The sequence below is a fragment of the Euprymna scolopes genome, chromosome 14, assembly GCF_053919585.1.
Source record: "Euprymna scolopes isolate OS-2025 chromosome 14, ASM5391958v1, whole genome shotgun sequence".
Taxonomy (NCBI): Eukaryota; Metazoa; Mollusca; class Cephalopoda; order Sepiida; family Sepiolidae; genus Euprymna; species Euprymna scolopes.
The window spans coordinates 86,068,062-86,084,757 of NC_136495.1; the positions used below are offsets into that span (position 1 = coordinate 86,068,062).

General features: G+C 29.7%; 1 protein-coding gene across 5 annotated transcripts in view; it reads right to left on the reverse strand.

The window, feature by feature from the left end:
* Positions 1 to 16,696, reverse strand: part of LOC145293143 (vacuolar protein sorting-associated protein 18 homolog) — a 326,884-nt gene that overhangs the window by 122,262 nt on the left and 187,926 nt on the right. For 2 of the 5 annotated variants that reach the window (XM_080139560.1, XM_080139558.1), the window contains exon 14: positions 12,397 to 12,450. The exons of 2 other annotated variants lie outside the window; for them this stretch is intronic. In XM_080139560.1, the coding sequence (XP_079995686.1) occupies positions 12,397 to 12,450 (54 nt within the window). Of the gene's footprint in view, positions 1 to 2,393; positions 2,427 to 12,396; positions 12,451 to 16,696 lie in introns of all 5 variants that reach the window. One more of the 5 variants, XM_080139559.1, reaches the window with a different exon arrangement.

The following is a 16,696-nucleotide window of genomic DNA, read 5'->3' on the forward strand; positions in this document are numbered from 1 at the left end:
TCTTGATATATATACATATATTACTTCTTGATATATATATATATATTACTTCCTGATATATATATATATATTACTTCTTGATATATATATATATATTACTTCTTGATATATATATATATATATATTACTTCTTGATATATATATATTACTTCTTACAATTATCAATTATGGTTATCATATGTCTATATGTTTAAGATATATACTAATGTTATTAATTCTATTATGTTACTTTGAATTTTATGTCTTTGTTCTATATATGGTTTTACGGTTTTATATCTTTAGATTACTTTGTACTTTACATATTGTATCTACATTTAGGATTGAAATATTTGGTTTCCATATTTTATTTATATTTTATTTAGTTGCTATAAATTTAGTTTATGTTATAATTCAATCTTGATTAACCTCTCCACTATCACTAGTTAATTTAAATTATTATATTGAATCCGGTTTAAGCCATGCAAGCATCCTTGAATTATGTTGTGACGCTTATTCAGTAAAATCATCCTTCAATTTGAATATGTGGAAAACTTCAAGAAAAGAAACAGGTTATATCTTTTTGTTTTACACCGTTTATATTTACTGGCCCTCCCAACTATAAACCATTTTAATTTATATTCAATTTTATTTTTTCGAAGTTCTCTTACCCAATCACATTGGACAGTTGAGTTTTTCTTATTTTTCTTTTCATTATTCCTATTGATACCAATATTGCTAATACTTTCTTCATTATCGTTGTTTTCCTCAATGCTAGTCCTGTTTTCATTTGCCGTAGTTAACCTGAAGGATGTTAAGTGGTTACGCCATCTATCTTTAAACTGGCAACTGTGAATCCTAGGTATGTTTTAGTAATAACTGTAATAACTCCACATTTATGTACAATATCAGAGGTTAAACAGTTACAATTTTTCTTCTATTAGATTCCTGTATTTCATTACCTCTTTTTTCACCAATTTTAATTGATTTTGCATTGTTGGAGCCAAATATTGTTTTAGTTAAGTTATTTGATGTAGAAAATGATAAGTTTATGGTGTTTTTGTTAATAATTTTCCTATATTTGCTCCTGGGGAGAAATTTTTGTCAAATAATTTGGTAAAATTCTTTTGGAATGTTGTTTTTTTTATATGTTCACTAAAAGGTGGATTAAACCTGATTTGACTTTTCCATCTGTTTTTCTTCCATACTATTTTTTCTTTTGAATTAGATTCTCGTACTGTATTGCTATTTTCTTTCCTTACGTTTAGTTCTAATGTTACTATTTCCTTTTTTATATCTATTCATGGCCATGTTATATTAGCAATACCAGACACCATAACGTTCAGCGTTGGATAAGGCACACACTTAATTTGACACTCATAGTCTTTAAATCAGTAATAAGTACATTTCTCCTATGTCCATCAAAATAAAACTTATATAACTGAATTCACAATAAAATTTACATTAAAATGGTATTTTAATATTTTTGTTGTGATTTGTATATTCAAAGAAATCACTATTTAAATCCGACTATTAATGATGAAACATGCCAGCATAGCATGCCCACTGGCGGTAGATGACTTTTTGCAAATAAACAGTCAGTGTGTGTTCACATAAATACTCGAAGCAGAAGTTGTACACATTGACAATGTTTCTAATTGTTTTAGCTAATTAGAGAAAAGAATTGTCTTTGTTACGGAATTTGAACACAACATGTAGTACTTCTTTCCAGTCAAAAGTTAGAATATCTCAAAGTTAACAATTTGTAGTACAAAGATAAATAAAGATAGAAATTATGTTCAAACGCTGTTTAATAGTGAAAATATTAATTTCTTTTGTCCTAAAATTTGAAAAGAATTGGATAAAAACTGTGTGCACGAGTGGATAAAAGTATTAACAACCGCATACATTTGTTTGCCGTGACATGCACAAAAAAATCTGTAAACAAATCATTTGTCAAATTACGAAAATAAAGTATGCATTTGTATTATTATTTAGAAAACAAATTTTTAAGGTACTACTACAGTTTATCGCCGAAAATGGAGACACCATTTTTTCGGGCACCTGTCATAAAAAAATCAATAGAGAATTTTTATACGCACATAAAAAATCTGTTAACAAATCGTTCGTCAGCTAACTTACAAACAAAGTACTACTTTTTTTTGTTATTATTTAGAAAACATAAATTTTTAATTATGGCAAGGAAAAGAATATTTTTAAATAAATTCTTTGAAAAAGAATGACCGAGAATGACCATGCTTTTAAATGAGTTAAAACACATAAACCACTTATTCAGTTAAGTAAAAGAATAACTTTTGTTGGGTTTGTTTTACAATCCACAGAGGTATGAAAAAGTGGTCAAAAAGCAAATATATAACAAATAAATGTTACCAAAGCCAAGTTACTCTTCTACCTACCTCAATAATTTTTTGGTGTTGTAAATCTTTATTCTGTTAAAAAAAAGAAGTCGTGTCGAGTGTTACATGAGTACAAGAAAAAAATAGCCACAATGTCGCTTGAAGTCTCGACAATGACTTAAAAATAAAAAATTATACAAAATAGGGTAGAAACTCACCCGATAATTGTCACAGTAACTTGAAGCCATTAAAATGAAATTTAATTATCCTAATTAGTTTAATGTACTTGAAAACATTATAATTGTAATTTGTACAAAATTTCCTTTCATTTGATATGCTACAAGCCCTATTTTGTTAATAATTTCCTTGAATCGTGTCATGGTAGCCATCTTAGATTTCCTGGTTGCCATCTTGGATTTTTCATGGTGTAATGATGACAAATGATAATGTCCATCAGAATAATATTTTGCATGATGATAAAGTCTTACTTTCCATTTTTTAAACTGTTTTTATGATGCTTCTACTTAAAGCCATTAAAATGAAACTTAATTATGCTAATTAGTTTAATGTACTTGAAAACAATTTTGTTTAATTTGATATGTTACAAGTCATATTTTGCTGTTAATTTCTTTGAATCCTGTCATGGTGGCCATTTTGGATTTCCCGGTCACCATCTTGGATTTTTCATGTTATAATGACAAATGATAATGACCATTAGAATAATACTTCCTATAATAATAAAGCCTTACTTACCATTTTTCTTAGCTGTTTTTATGATGTTTCTACTTAATGCTGGAATATGCTAATTAGCCTGTCAGTTACTAAGTGAGATTGTCTTAAATAACACCAACACCTTCATGGTATTATGATATGTTGAAAATTTCATCATAATATTTTAAAAAGATCTGAAGATACAGCTTTTTAAAGATGGGTTAGTCTGTAAATTGTGCAAATTTCCTACCATTTTCAGTCACAAGTTTATATGCATTTGAATAGGACTGACTTAAGGCAAAATGTCCAGTGTATAACCCTAACGCCCTCTCTTGTCCGAGGGCCAGGCCGCATCCATTGCTAACCTGGTTCACGGGAGCATACTTGTGATGTACTTCTGGCCGTGTTCGTCGCTCCCAGCTCACAGGACCATAGATGCAACCCAGCATGGCTACATTCTTACTTGTCTAGTGGTGGACCCCTCAAGGGTGACCAGACTCTCACTGGTCACTGGAAAATATCCTTCTGCTGCTCAGGGCACGCAAAATGTGCATGACCCTAAGAATTTCACAGTTGCTATCTTGGATTTTTTATGTTGTGATAATGACAAATGATAATGAACATCAGAATTATACTTCCTATAATAATAAAGCCTTACTTACCATTTTTCTTAACTGTGTTTATGATGCTTCTACTTAAACCTGTTAAAATGAAACTGGAATATGCTAATTAGTCTGTCAGTTACCAAGTGAGATGGTCTTAAATAACACCAACACCTTCATGGCATTATGATATGTTGAAAATTTCATCATAATATTTTTAAAAGATCTGAGGATACAACTTTTTAAAGATGGGTTAGTCTGTGAATTGTGCAAATTCCCTACCATTTTCAGTGACAAGCTTATATGCATTTGAATAGGACTGACTTAAGGCATAATGTCCAATGAACCACACATTTTTGGATACTTACAATGGTCATAACTCTAGTTCTAATGGACGGATTTTAAAAAATTAAAGATATTATTTCTTTGTTTTTTATGCTCTTTTCAATAATGCTTAATTTGAGTTTATTCAATCTAAAGAAAACATGTGGTATTGCTAGTTATATGATATAACATTTGTTTTTCTTTATTTTAACTTTGTTAATTCTTTCTTTATTCATATCCCTAATGTAATTAATTTGTCTGTTGTATTTTGATCTAGCTAATGTTTAGTTCTAGTATTCTTTATTTTTATTGTAGTTCATTTATTAATAGTTTCAAATTTTTTCTTGAAATGCCAGGTATGATTGCCTTTTTTTAATAGATTTAAGATGGTTGGATTTATAGTCTATATAGAATAAAGTCTGGTTAGGTTTATGATAAGGTTCAAATGTTGATGTTAAATTTCACAATTTTGTGATTTCTATTTGTAGTTATTTTCACTAAAAACTGATTAACTTTTTTAGTTTTTTCACTTTAATTATACTTTTCTCAAGGATATTAGTAAAAGTTATGCTACTGCACAGTAGTCTAAACAGAACTTGCACCTGTAATCACTATAACACATTACTTCGAAAATGATCTTAGATTTCACAAGGAGTTCACAGGAGGAGGTCATTTTAATGAAATTTTTATTGTATAGTTTATGTAGGTTGTGGTGTGGTGAGTGTGCTTATCTAAGATTAATGAAAAATATATTTCAAATTCTAAGAAATGTAATCTGTGCATAAAAAGTCAGTTTTGAAGGTCAAGTCTGAGGTTTTTAAAATGTGTCCACATCACAGAAAACATGTTTGCAAACTGAGCCAAGAGGGACAACAGCTGATCACCCTAAGATTAATAAGCAGAGAGATAAAAGCAAAAACACTAAAATAAGAATAGAAAGATGAGGTAAGGAATGATGTATTTGAGTAAATTGCAAATTTCAGCTAATCAAAACAACTAAAATGTATAGCTCAATCTTGAAACCAAGGAATGTTTTAACATTTATTTTGTGCGATTAAAATAGATAGGATAAAAACTTGTTAGGGATGCATCCCTACTGCCTGGAATAATAAACTATTTTATGACGTCACTTCTGGGTAACGAAGACTGGTTTACAAAGTCAGTCAGAGACTATGGTTGCTACCCACTAGTCCAGCAGTTGAGCAAAGCTATTGCTCGATTTACCCTTTTCATGTATTTTCATTAATACATATTTATTTAAGTTCTTCCTCGTCAATTATTCAAATAATAACTCCACAACACTGGCAAACGAGGATTTAAACTTACACAAGAAACCCTAAAGTTTGGCAGCGAGAAAATTTGAATTTTATACCAAAACTTGTCAGCGACTATTTGAAACAGCTTCTGCTAAGACCCTTAAAAAAATAAATGTAAGCTCTGATTTAAATACAAGTTTGGCCTAAGACGTAAGTAAACCTGCTTTGTCTCTTTATGAAAAAAAGTGAAAGAACTATAAATAAGACGTTTTTTGGTAATTTTTTTTTTTATTTCTTGTTAATTTGTGCCAAAAGTAATTTTTGTTTCTGAAGAAAAAAAAACTTAAAAAAAAAAAAACTTCTGTTTTTTAGTTTTTGCATTTTGTAGTTTTACTTGCGGCAAAGGAAAAAGAAATAAGAAAAAAAAATGTTTCATGCCAGGAGAGAGAGAGAGAGAGTTTTCTTCAAAAGTTACAAAAAATAATATCTCATTGTAGAATGTGGGTATGATCAGTAAGAGAATTGGTGATATGGCATATATCGTGTAAGAACCGAAACATACCTATAAAATGTCACCAAAAACAACTAAGATGTTGTGCAGATGATACCAGTGATACACCACTGTTGGGGGGGAGGGGAAGAATCGATTGACACTATTTTCGAGACATTTGATCTCAAACCTTCTCAAACAATACCTGAACAACGACAATCGGTTCAAAAAAGAAAAGTCACAGATCCACTAATGATTGATCCAAACCAAAAGAAGTACGAACAGCTTTTACGAACAAAAAGCTTGGGAGGGGGGGGTGTTGGGGACATACCTCTACTGTCTGGGATAATGAACTATTCCATGACATCACTTCTGGGGAATGAGGACCAATTGACCAAGTCAGTCAGAGACGGACATGCGAAGACTATGGTCGTCACCCACTATTTCAGCAAAAATATTGCTACATTTACCTTTTTCATATATTTTCGTTAATACTTATTTAACTGTTGCTGTGTTCTCCCTCATCAAATATTCAAATACTATAACCACAACAAAACCTTAGCAAAACAAACGTTGATTAATTCAGTTTTAGTATAATCTAACATACAAACTTAAGTATCCCAAATTTTAGAAGTTGGACCCAAATAACATTTAAGCTGACAAATCAAACTTTGGTTCTGACTAGTTAATTTTCATTTGTTATTGTTATACCATGTTATCTATATATAATAAAATGAGTGCAGAAATTCGTCTCTGGACCAAATTACAGTAGGTTTGCAATAACAAATACCACATACAAATTTATTATGTCTAAACTATTGCCCACCATCTTATGTAACTTTTGAACGCTGATATATGCACATTTATTTGTTATAATAAAATCCTACCTTACTTCCTACAAATGACATCATCACGATCGCCAAGATCTTCAAAGTAGTTTGTATTTCCTCCTCTAAATCAAAAATCCTCCCACTGCTCCCAGTCAACACCAAGTAATTATTTAATCATATTACTATAGTGCCCTGACACCCTTATTAACTGGATGAAACATGCATACACATACAACTACCTTTACACTTTACTATACGAAAATAACGATTTCTCCCCACTAACATTTTGGCTGTTCTCATTGGCTGTAACCATAAAATTCTATTATTCAGGAATACACATTCTTACAAGAAAACGAACACGTCAAACCTTATCCAGTATGGCCACTCAATCTGCACGAATCATTACTTTTATGCATATTCAACCAAATAAAACATTCTAACATGCTCATATTCATAACTTTATGTAGTTATACCCTCACTCTTTACTATACATACATTATCAGCACACATCATTTTAAACAAGTCTACATATCCTCTAAATTTAGAAGGATTTTCAGATTCAGATTGGGGTAATTGATGATAGAAAAAGTACAACGGGTATTGTTTTAGACTGTCAAAGACTGGACCTATGATCTCTTAGAAAACTAAAAAGCAACAAATTGTTGCCCTTTCTACTTGTGAAGCAGAATTTGTGGCTCTTACCCATTCCGCGCAGGAGGCAATTTTTCTGAACACCTTTCTAAAATCTATTTTAAAACCTGATCTAAGTAAAAAATCCTTTAGTTGTGACAATCAGAGCAGTATCTTATTACAAATAATTCTATGATTCATTAAAGGTCGAAGCATATTGATATCAGATATCATTTTATAAGGAATGAAATAAGTAAAAAATCTATTACTCTTACTTATGTGATGTCCGAGAATAATATAGCCGACATTTTCACTAAACCTATAAAAAGAATAAAATTAAAAGATTTTATAACCAAACTTTTTGGAATCTAATTATGAATAAATCTCTTTTCAGAAACCCAAAAAGAGAAGCTTGAACAGTCAAAATCACCCCCCCCAAGTAAAGTGTCCCGAGCACAACGTAAAACTGCGACCATTTCTATCTTACTAACCAAATTAACCAACTAATACCTAACATAATGTTTCCAGTTTTTGTTAAAAAAAAAAAAAATGTATATTTGTGAATTTTTGTGCCTATATGTTTATATGTATTTGAATAGGATTCTATTTGTATGTTTATATATATATATATCTTTGAAAAGTGCTTATTTTTTATACAAAAACTTTCAGAATATATATATATAAACATACAAATAGAATCCTATTCAAATACATATGAACATATATGCACAAAAATTCACAAATATACAGTATAAAAAAAATCAATGTGATTTACAAAAAAAGATGGCTTCTTTTTGCACACATTACACCAATATATTACTAATTCTTTTTGACCAATGAGAATAAAGACAAATTCCCCCAAAACAAAAAAACCAAAAAAATACACAAAAAGAAAAACAATTATTTTATTGGTTTATTTTTATTTGTTCATTTATTTGTTTATTTTTATTTATTTTTCTTTCCTTTTCTCAAGTCAAACCAAAATTGAATCAGAAAGGATTTTTCTATTATATCAAAAAAGGTGTGTGTAAAATGTTTTTGACTCCTAATGAGGGTATTCCACCAATGATTTCGACAATCGTTTTTATAACCACCGGTTGTGGTAATCAACCAATGAAAATGTTCCAAAGTTACTATAAAAATTGTGGAATTTTGGATTCAATCAGTTCGCTGTTGGTTATGTCACGAACCGCATTTGATTCTTAGCCGCCATCTTTGTTACTGGAAATTACTTCACACTCAGTATCGAGATTGCACTCTGTTCAACATAATGTCTCAACACTTAACAATTTTAAATCAATTTCCTATTGTTGCTTTTCAGACTAATGTTTACAAAAGCTTACCATAACATTTAGTCTTAAGTTACACAAATAAATAGTTGTAACTTTGGTACAAATCAGCGGAGCTTGTTCTGGTAATGTTTACATTTATTGCAAATGCCGTTACTTCGTTGATTTCAGTGTCGTAAATGATGCCATTCTGCATTATTTAGATTATTTATTTACATATTGGTACAATAAATAAAAAATGGCATCGCAGCTGTCTCCATATCATGTTCGGTTTCAGCGTCCTAAATTATGTGATGATAACATGAACTGATCTCTTAAATGAATATAAACTGTTGTCTGTACCCGAATATTAACAGAAAACCACTGAACCGATACTTTCATTACATGAAAATATTTACACAAAAAGCAGTGACACTTTTTCCTTTCATTTCACAGTAACTGTTATGGTACGGTTCTTAAAAAAAATGATAAACCAACAATATTTCTATTAGATGAAAACATTTGCAAAATAAGCCAAGGCAACTATTTTTTTTTTTTTTTATTAAACAGCACATGTTATGGTAGCGTTTTTAAAACATTTGTCTTTAACATAAAAAAAAAAAAATTATAACAGCTTCTGCCTTTAATGTTTTGATTAAATAAAAAATATCATTTCAGTCAAGCGACTGAACTTATGAGATGAAAATATAAACAAATCTCTTAATAAAAGAGAGTTGTAGTAACCCACTACATCAAAGTGGCACCTACATTGGGGTGATTAGGCAAAAAAAAAAATTTTTTTTCGATTTTGGAGCGTCTTCTAAATCCTTACAGGATCCTACTTTCTTTTTTGGTTTTGTTTTTCTCCCCTTTTTTTTGGGGGGGGGGGGGTTAGAGTTTTGGATTTTATTTTTCTGCCTTTTTTTTTTTTTTTTTTTTTAATATTATTTACTACTACTGTGGATGCTTTGTTTGTTGACAGACTAACAAATCATAAAAACTATTTCTTTTTATATAAAACACATTTTTACACTCAAAGCCTGAATTACATCCAGAAAAATTCTCATTTTCATTAATTTTAATTCAGTTTGTATTTGACTGCATTTATCCCAGTTATTTTTGAGGAGAATTGTAAAGCATGTATGAAATCAATCAAGTTTGGAAGGCACAAATTAGAATTTTAACACTGGAAAAGAATAAATTATAAGATTGCCGGATATCCTTCAGTTCTAATCAGATGATCAAAGTTTATTATAAACATTTGAATGTGGATAGCCATGAAACTAAAATCTTTGTTTGAAAATCTTGAAAACAGTTTACATACAATTAAAACAATCACTCTATAACAAAATTAACAGATTGGTTCCAAACTCTTATAAGTTGTTTGAACAAAATTCCTACCTTTGAATTAATTAAAAAAAAAATGCATCTGACTTTTATCTTTGCTAGAAAATATGGAAAGTGAAACATTGAGACAAAAAGACAAAGGTACAAGGTAAACAAAACGATAATAAACATCCCAGTCACCGAGTAAAGGAGTTATACAAGCCATACAATTTGGATATTTTTGTAAGCTACACTTTTTAAGGGTTATTTTTTAAGATTTGAGAAATTCAACAGATTATATAATTGTTTTTAGGAATTATGGAGAAAAAAGCCCTTTAGTAACAAAGCAATATTTTAACATAGACCAAAATTTACAATCAATCAACTTAGTTTTAAGTTAAGAAAAAATTCACATTTACCAGGTACTACTTGATAAATTGATTGTTTTTAACAATGATGTGCAGAGAACTTTTAAGGGCACCTCAAGTGAAAAAATGAGTACCTCAAGTGAAAAAATAAAAAAACAAAAAACAAAAAAAAAAACAGTGTCTTAGTGTGGCACCTATAATATATTTTCCTGAAAATAGAATTTATAAAATAGGAGTGAAATGGTCAGGTGCATGAGCACCCCTAGGACTCCCCTTTTGCACATCCCTACCTTTTACAAACTGTGGTAAAATAATTAGATGATCAAAGTTGGTTATAAAGTTATACTTGGTAAATCTGCATTTTTGCTTTCTTAATCATCGTTTCTTTCCATGAAATTAGAAATGTTATAGTAGTTGTAAACAAATTACAAATTATTGGACATTTGCACAGTCAAATCTCGTTGGGTTTTTGATACAATTTCAACTGCAGTGTGTTACAGCTTACAATTGTCCAATATTGATGAGTCGTCTTAACATTACAAAGAAATTAAATTAAAACAAATTTTTGTTATTCAAAAAAGGAATAAGTATCTTTGTTTAAAGAGTCAAGTTTGGAGATGTAAAACATATTTTTTCAAAAATGAAAATCATTAGTAAACAAGTTTTAAATGATATTTAAAATAATTAGTGAATTGAATGTAACAAGATTTGCTTCCTTATTAAGAAATGAAATATATCATAAATATTTTCACTGAGTTGATTTGGTTTGGCAATGTTTCATCGTATACAATTAGCTGAACAGAGGCCAATATTTCTCTGTAGAGAAATCAAACATTCAGTGATGAACTGAACAGATACAATAAGATTTGAAATATAAATAATTCCATATTTCATTACATTGATCATACATTTCCCAATTTTGGAAGGAAAATTAATTTGCAAAAATTATTAATTTTGTTAATGATAAATATTTTCAGCAAAATAACAGAAAAATTCAAAGTTAAAAACAATCATGTATTTCAAAAGTTATTCTTTAAAATAAAAAAACTAAATGGGTCTTTATTTACTGGAAAGTGGTAACGATTTAGGGTTTGTATTACTGTACACATAGATTCGAAAAAGTTGTCAAAAAACAAATATAGAACAAATAAATGTTATCAAAGGCAAGATAAGTTACTTTTCTACCTAACTGGATATATTTTTTGTGTTTTTATTCAGTGTAACATGTTTATTCAGCTCGAAAAACATGCAGTGTTTACCGATGTATTGGAAAATTCAAAATGGCAGCCGACTCTCTCTCGGAGAGGGTACGTTTGGGAAAAGGTATTATAAATAATAAACTAGACAAAATACTGTTAGAAATTCGCTCAATATATGTTACCGTGACATAAGTTGACATATATTCGGTTGTTTTCTAACAGTATTTTGTCTAGTTTATTATTTATAATACCTTTTCCCAAACGTACCCTCTCCGAGAGAGAGTCGGCTGCCATTTTGAATTTTCCAATACATCGGTAAACACTGCATGTTTTTCGAGCTGAATAAACATGTTACACTGAATAAAGACACAAAAAATATATCCAGTTAGGTAGAAAAGTAACTTATCTTGCCTTTGATAACATTTATTTGTTCTATATTTGTTTTTTGACAACTTTTTCGAATCTATGTGTACAGTAATACAAACCCACGATTTATATAACTTTAAAACGATATTCTTTTTTTGTACGTTGTTAGTTATTTTTTAAATAAATGAAACAAACATTTTAACCTTTTAATTTATTATAATAATGTACATAATTTTTAAATAATCTTTTTTCTTAATGTAAAATAATCATTAATTAAATATTTTTTTGAATAAATAAATGTCACTCTTATATAAACTTATAAAAATTATATTTATATTAAATTTACATTAAAATAAAAAGAATGTATTTTTTAACTGGTTAAGTTGATAGGATGATGGAATTAGATTTTGGAACAATGAAATCAACAGTTAATGTTCAATTAATTTTTTCTATTTCATCTTTGGTGATTGGATGATCTCATCTTTAAAAATGGATATGGAAGATAACATGAATGTGAATAAAGATATTAACATACAGATGATAATAATGAGAAGCCGCAAAAAGCATTGCTTGTTTTAATCTAACAAGCATGAGAGCATTTAAGTTTCATGTGAAATTTTGTTAGACAAAAGCAAAAGAATGCTGTCCCATCAAAACGGGCAGAATAAGAGAATAACAAAATGGAAGAAAGACCTCATCTTCATCATCTTCTATCATATCCTCCAATAATTCTGAGTGAACATTCCGCTGTAGAGATAACAACATAATACAAACATTCACAATTTGTTATTTCATGGCAAATAAAGAATCTTATCTGATTACCTTATCTAAGAAATCTTAACATGAACTTCAAAGTAGCAAATTAAAAGTAAACAAATTTTTAAATGACTTGAAAACTAGAAAAATGTATATTCTTCTAAATATGAATGAAAGGCTTCAAATTTACATGTAAAAAAGCAGATGTACTCTTGGTACAGAATGAATCTTTTGGCATTGTTATCACATGAGAATATTAGTGAACTGAAGAATCTTTTCAATTTTGTGCAAATCTCTTGTAAGAAGGGTTTTGGAAAGATTTGATGGTACTCGTGCAAAATTTGAACCAGACATAACTAACCATCTGCTTGGCTTTGCTCGGAACATGACGTCATGCGCTCGGGTATGACTGTAATCTGACGTAAGACCTGGAGCAATGTATGGCAAAGAAGCAGACGATGTTTGGGAAAAAAAAAAAAAAAAAAAAAAAAAAAATCACCAGAATCAGCCGAGAGCTTCGTCAGTTATTTTTAAGAGTTTATCTGGAGACAAAAATTTGATACTGATCCTTTTGTCTCCATCTTAAACCATCAGAAAGCTACCCAATTGAATTGGTGAAGTTTCTTCCACATCCGCTGTCTCTTCTCACCTCACTTTGACATCATCTGACGCGACTGTAGAAAAGTTTACCTAAGGGAATCCCAGCTGTCTTAATTTGATTAAAAACAAAAAAAAATATCCGTTGCCCAGCCCCACTCTACAGGAAAAAAAAAATGTTCATGAAAAGAAAAAAAAAAAAGTTTATTTTACATTAGTTACAAAAATAAAGAAAATGCAAAAAAAATTAAATTAATTAAAAAAAACACGAAAACACATAACAGTGCTTTTTTAAAACCTTTGTTTAAAAAAATGAAAAAAAAAAAAAAAAAAAATTAGTTTTGTTTGATCAAAAAAATTTGGTTAAAAAAATACAATTAGTTTTTTTTTTTTTGTCATTTGAAAATAATTGTTACAAGGATAAAACAAAAATTGTTACAGTAGGCCATGATTTTTTTTTTTTCGTTAGATTTCTTATTTATAATATTTTCTGCTGATTTTATCTATATATATGAAAGGCAAAAGTGGTGCGTACATTTCTGCATGTTCAGCAAAGGCTTTTTTCGCCAGGATTCTTGGGGGGGGGTACTACTTTTTTAGAATGTTTTATATACTCTCTAGATTATAATATCTAAGATATTACACCTATCATTTATTTACATCGACTTTTATAAAATTCACGCTATTCTTTCCTCTCTCGTGTTTTGTATAAAAACGAAACTAATCAAAAGCGAAGGCAGCTTCCCGGCCTTTTGGCCCGGATGACCAGAAAGCAATAAGCTTTGATCAATGTGAGGGAAACCCCTCATATCAGACAATTGCTATTCATTTGGATACTCTCTTTTTGTGGGGAGTTGGTTTTCCCCAAGATCATGCGGAAACAAATAAATGAAACGACAGAAAGCTTAACTGACCTTCAGCCAACGTTTATTTCTGCATATTCACTTAGCAAATCAACTTTTTGATTAACATCGCTAAATTTGAACGCTTTTCACTTTCTATGGCCTCATAGCATAGAGGTAAGATGTCACATTTTCTTTCACTTTCTTTTTGGGTTCGTCACAGGTTTGAGCCTCCTTCCCTACTAACACTTTTTTTCTTTTACACCTCCAAACACCCAGGCAACGCCAGGTACCCCCACTAATTATATTTAAATACTAGCAGTTCAGCCATGGCCACAGAGAGATATAGAAGGCCTGTTAACTGAAAAATGCCTGCAGGCAATGTAGGTAAGATTTGTAGAACTGTTACTTTCAATACTATATGATGGCATTTTTAAAAAGAGCATTAAAACATGTTAAAAAAGAAAAGAATTTGATTAATAATGAGACTGAACTTTATTCAATAAATAATATAAATATTATCTATGAAAATTATGTAATTTTAAAGCAATATACAATTTAATACTGATGCAACTGAATTATAAATTTAGGGAACAAACAATTTAAGAAACATAAAACACAAACAATTCTTGGCCTTCAGGACAAGATCACAGTGTAGTAGTATCTGTTCTGATGATACAATTCATCTTTTCTGTCCTTGGCCGGTGGAGATGAAATCTTTCATGGCTAGGACAATTTTTTATTTTTGCTCCTATCCAGAGTGCCCTTTATTGGGGAGCTGGATTTTCCCCACAAGATTATATGTCGAAATATTTAAATAACTATTACATTTAATACAGAAATTACATTTAAAGTTTTGGTTTTCTGTTCTTCTATGTTCATTTTTTCCCATGTTTTTCATCAAAATATGTAGCATATTTTCATCAGTTACATGGTTAGGAATCCTATACTCCACCATAGTCTTCATTTTCATAGCAGTGCAGAATACATGAATACGGAAATGAAGTTCTCATAACTACTAAAAGACAATCATACCATAATGTGAACATTGGTTAAAAATTAAGAAAATATAGTAAACACCTACAATATTAAATCAGAGTGGTGGTGAATTTGGGAGGGGACATTATTATTATTTCACTCACTAGGAGTTGTCTCACAGGCCATTAGTGATCACTCACTGGCAGTAACTTGTGGTATTCACTGGAGACCAAGTGACAACAAGTTTCCCCAGATTTCCAATGTTCTCCACCTCTTGACCACTTCTGCAGATGATTGCATGCAACAGCCATTTGCCATTGATTTCTCGTTGGCATCGACCATTGGTGTTTCCTGTGGTTTGGGTGACAAAATGCCTCCCAAGGTACCAGATTTGAACTGCACACTTCCAGTGTAGGTCTGTTTAGTACTCTCCCACCTCGGACTTTCCATCCTCCCTGATCCTTCACAACTAGTTGGTGTGGCGCCAGTCGATGTCATCTACAATTTTTGGGGGCACTTCACAAGGAACATGGACCCTGCGTGAACAGGTTTTAATTTAATGGCTGCTCCCTGAGGGTTTCTTTCACTTTCTGCATATGCATGCATTTTATTTTTGCAATTTTTTTTTTTTATTTCTTTAATTAAATTTGATTCATACTTTTATTTCGTGCTTGTTTTTATTTTGTTTTATTTTTATTATTATATTTTCCATACTAATATTTTTATTTTTTGTAACATTTAGTTTTTCATACATATTCAAATAATGCTTTTAGCCTTTATTTTTGCCTTAAATATTACCTCCAAAAAGTTTTTGTGATTAAATAAATCAATGAAAACCTTTTGCGTATGCGCTTTTTAGGGAGCAACCATTGAATTAAAACAGTTTACGCAGGATCCACATTCCCTGTGAAGTACCTATTTTTTATTATTGTTGTTGTAATAATAATAATAATAATAATAATAATAATAATAATAATGGTGCTTGTGCAGTGTGCAAACCGTGCTATATTTTAGATAGAATTTTTAAGTTAAATTAAATTTTTATGGTATCTTTTTTTTTTTCATTAAATTGTTAGGTAAAAGTGCAGAACAGTTAGAAAGCCCCTCCCCCTCCTGTTAAGAATGGCTTTCTAAATAACGTTATTATTTCAGCACAGTGTGTACAATATTTATTTATAAGATAAAAAACAATATGTTAAGTAAAATTTAATGTACTCTTTATTTTTAGTTCATATCAAAACTTTAATTAAAACTGATTAGTTAATGAATTTTTAAGATGAATTTGTGTTCGTATGTCTCGGGAGAGAATAGAGAATTTCCTATTTCAGTCATGTAAATTATTTGTTAAATTATTGACAAAATGTTATAAAACAAACAAAAACTGTTAAGTTTTAAATATATTTCATAGAAATAAATTACACCCCGTGCTAAAATATTGAATTCATTAATTGTTTTAGTTAAAAAAAAAACAAAAAAAAATAAAAAACAACAACAAAAATAAAGTTAAAAAAACTGTTAGGAAAAATGCTTCTAACTATAAAATATTTGGAAATACTCAATGAAAAGTTTTATTTATTATTAAAAGAACGGACTCATATTCTCACATAAAAATCGTTTGTTTTGCAGTTTAAAAAAATAAATAAAATGAAATATTCAACTTCCTTCGATAGAAATAAAAGTTGGAGTCACTTACAGTTATGTTTTGTTAGATTAAAATTATTCCAATGTGGAAGTATGATAATTGTAATAATAATCTAAATGGAGAATTGTTTTTTTTTCTTTAGGAGAATAAAAACAATTACAACAGCCACAATATAAGG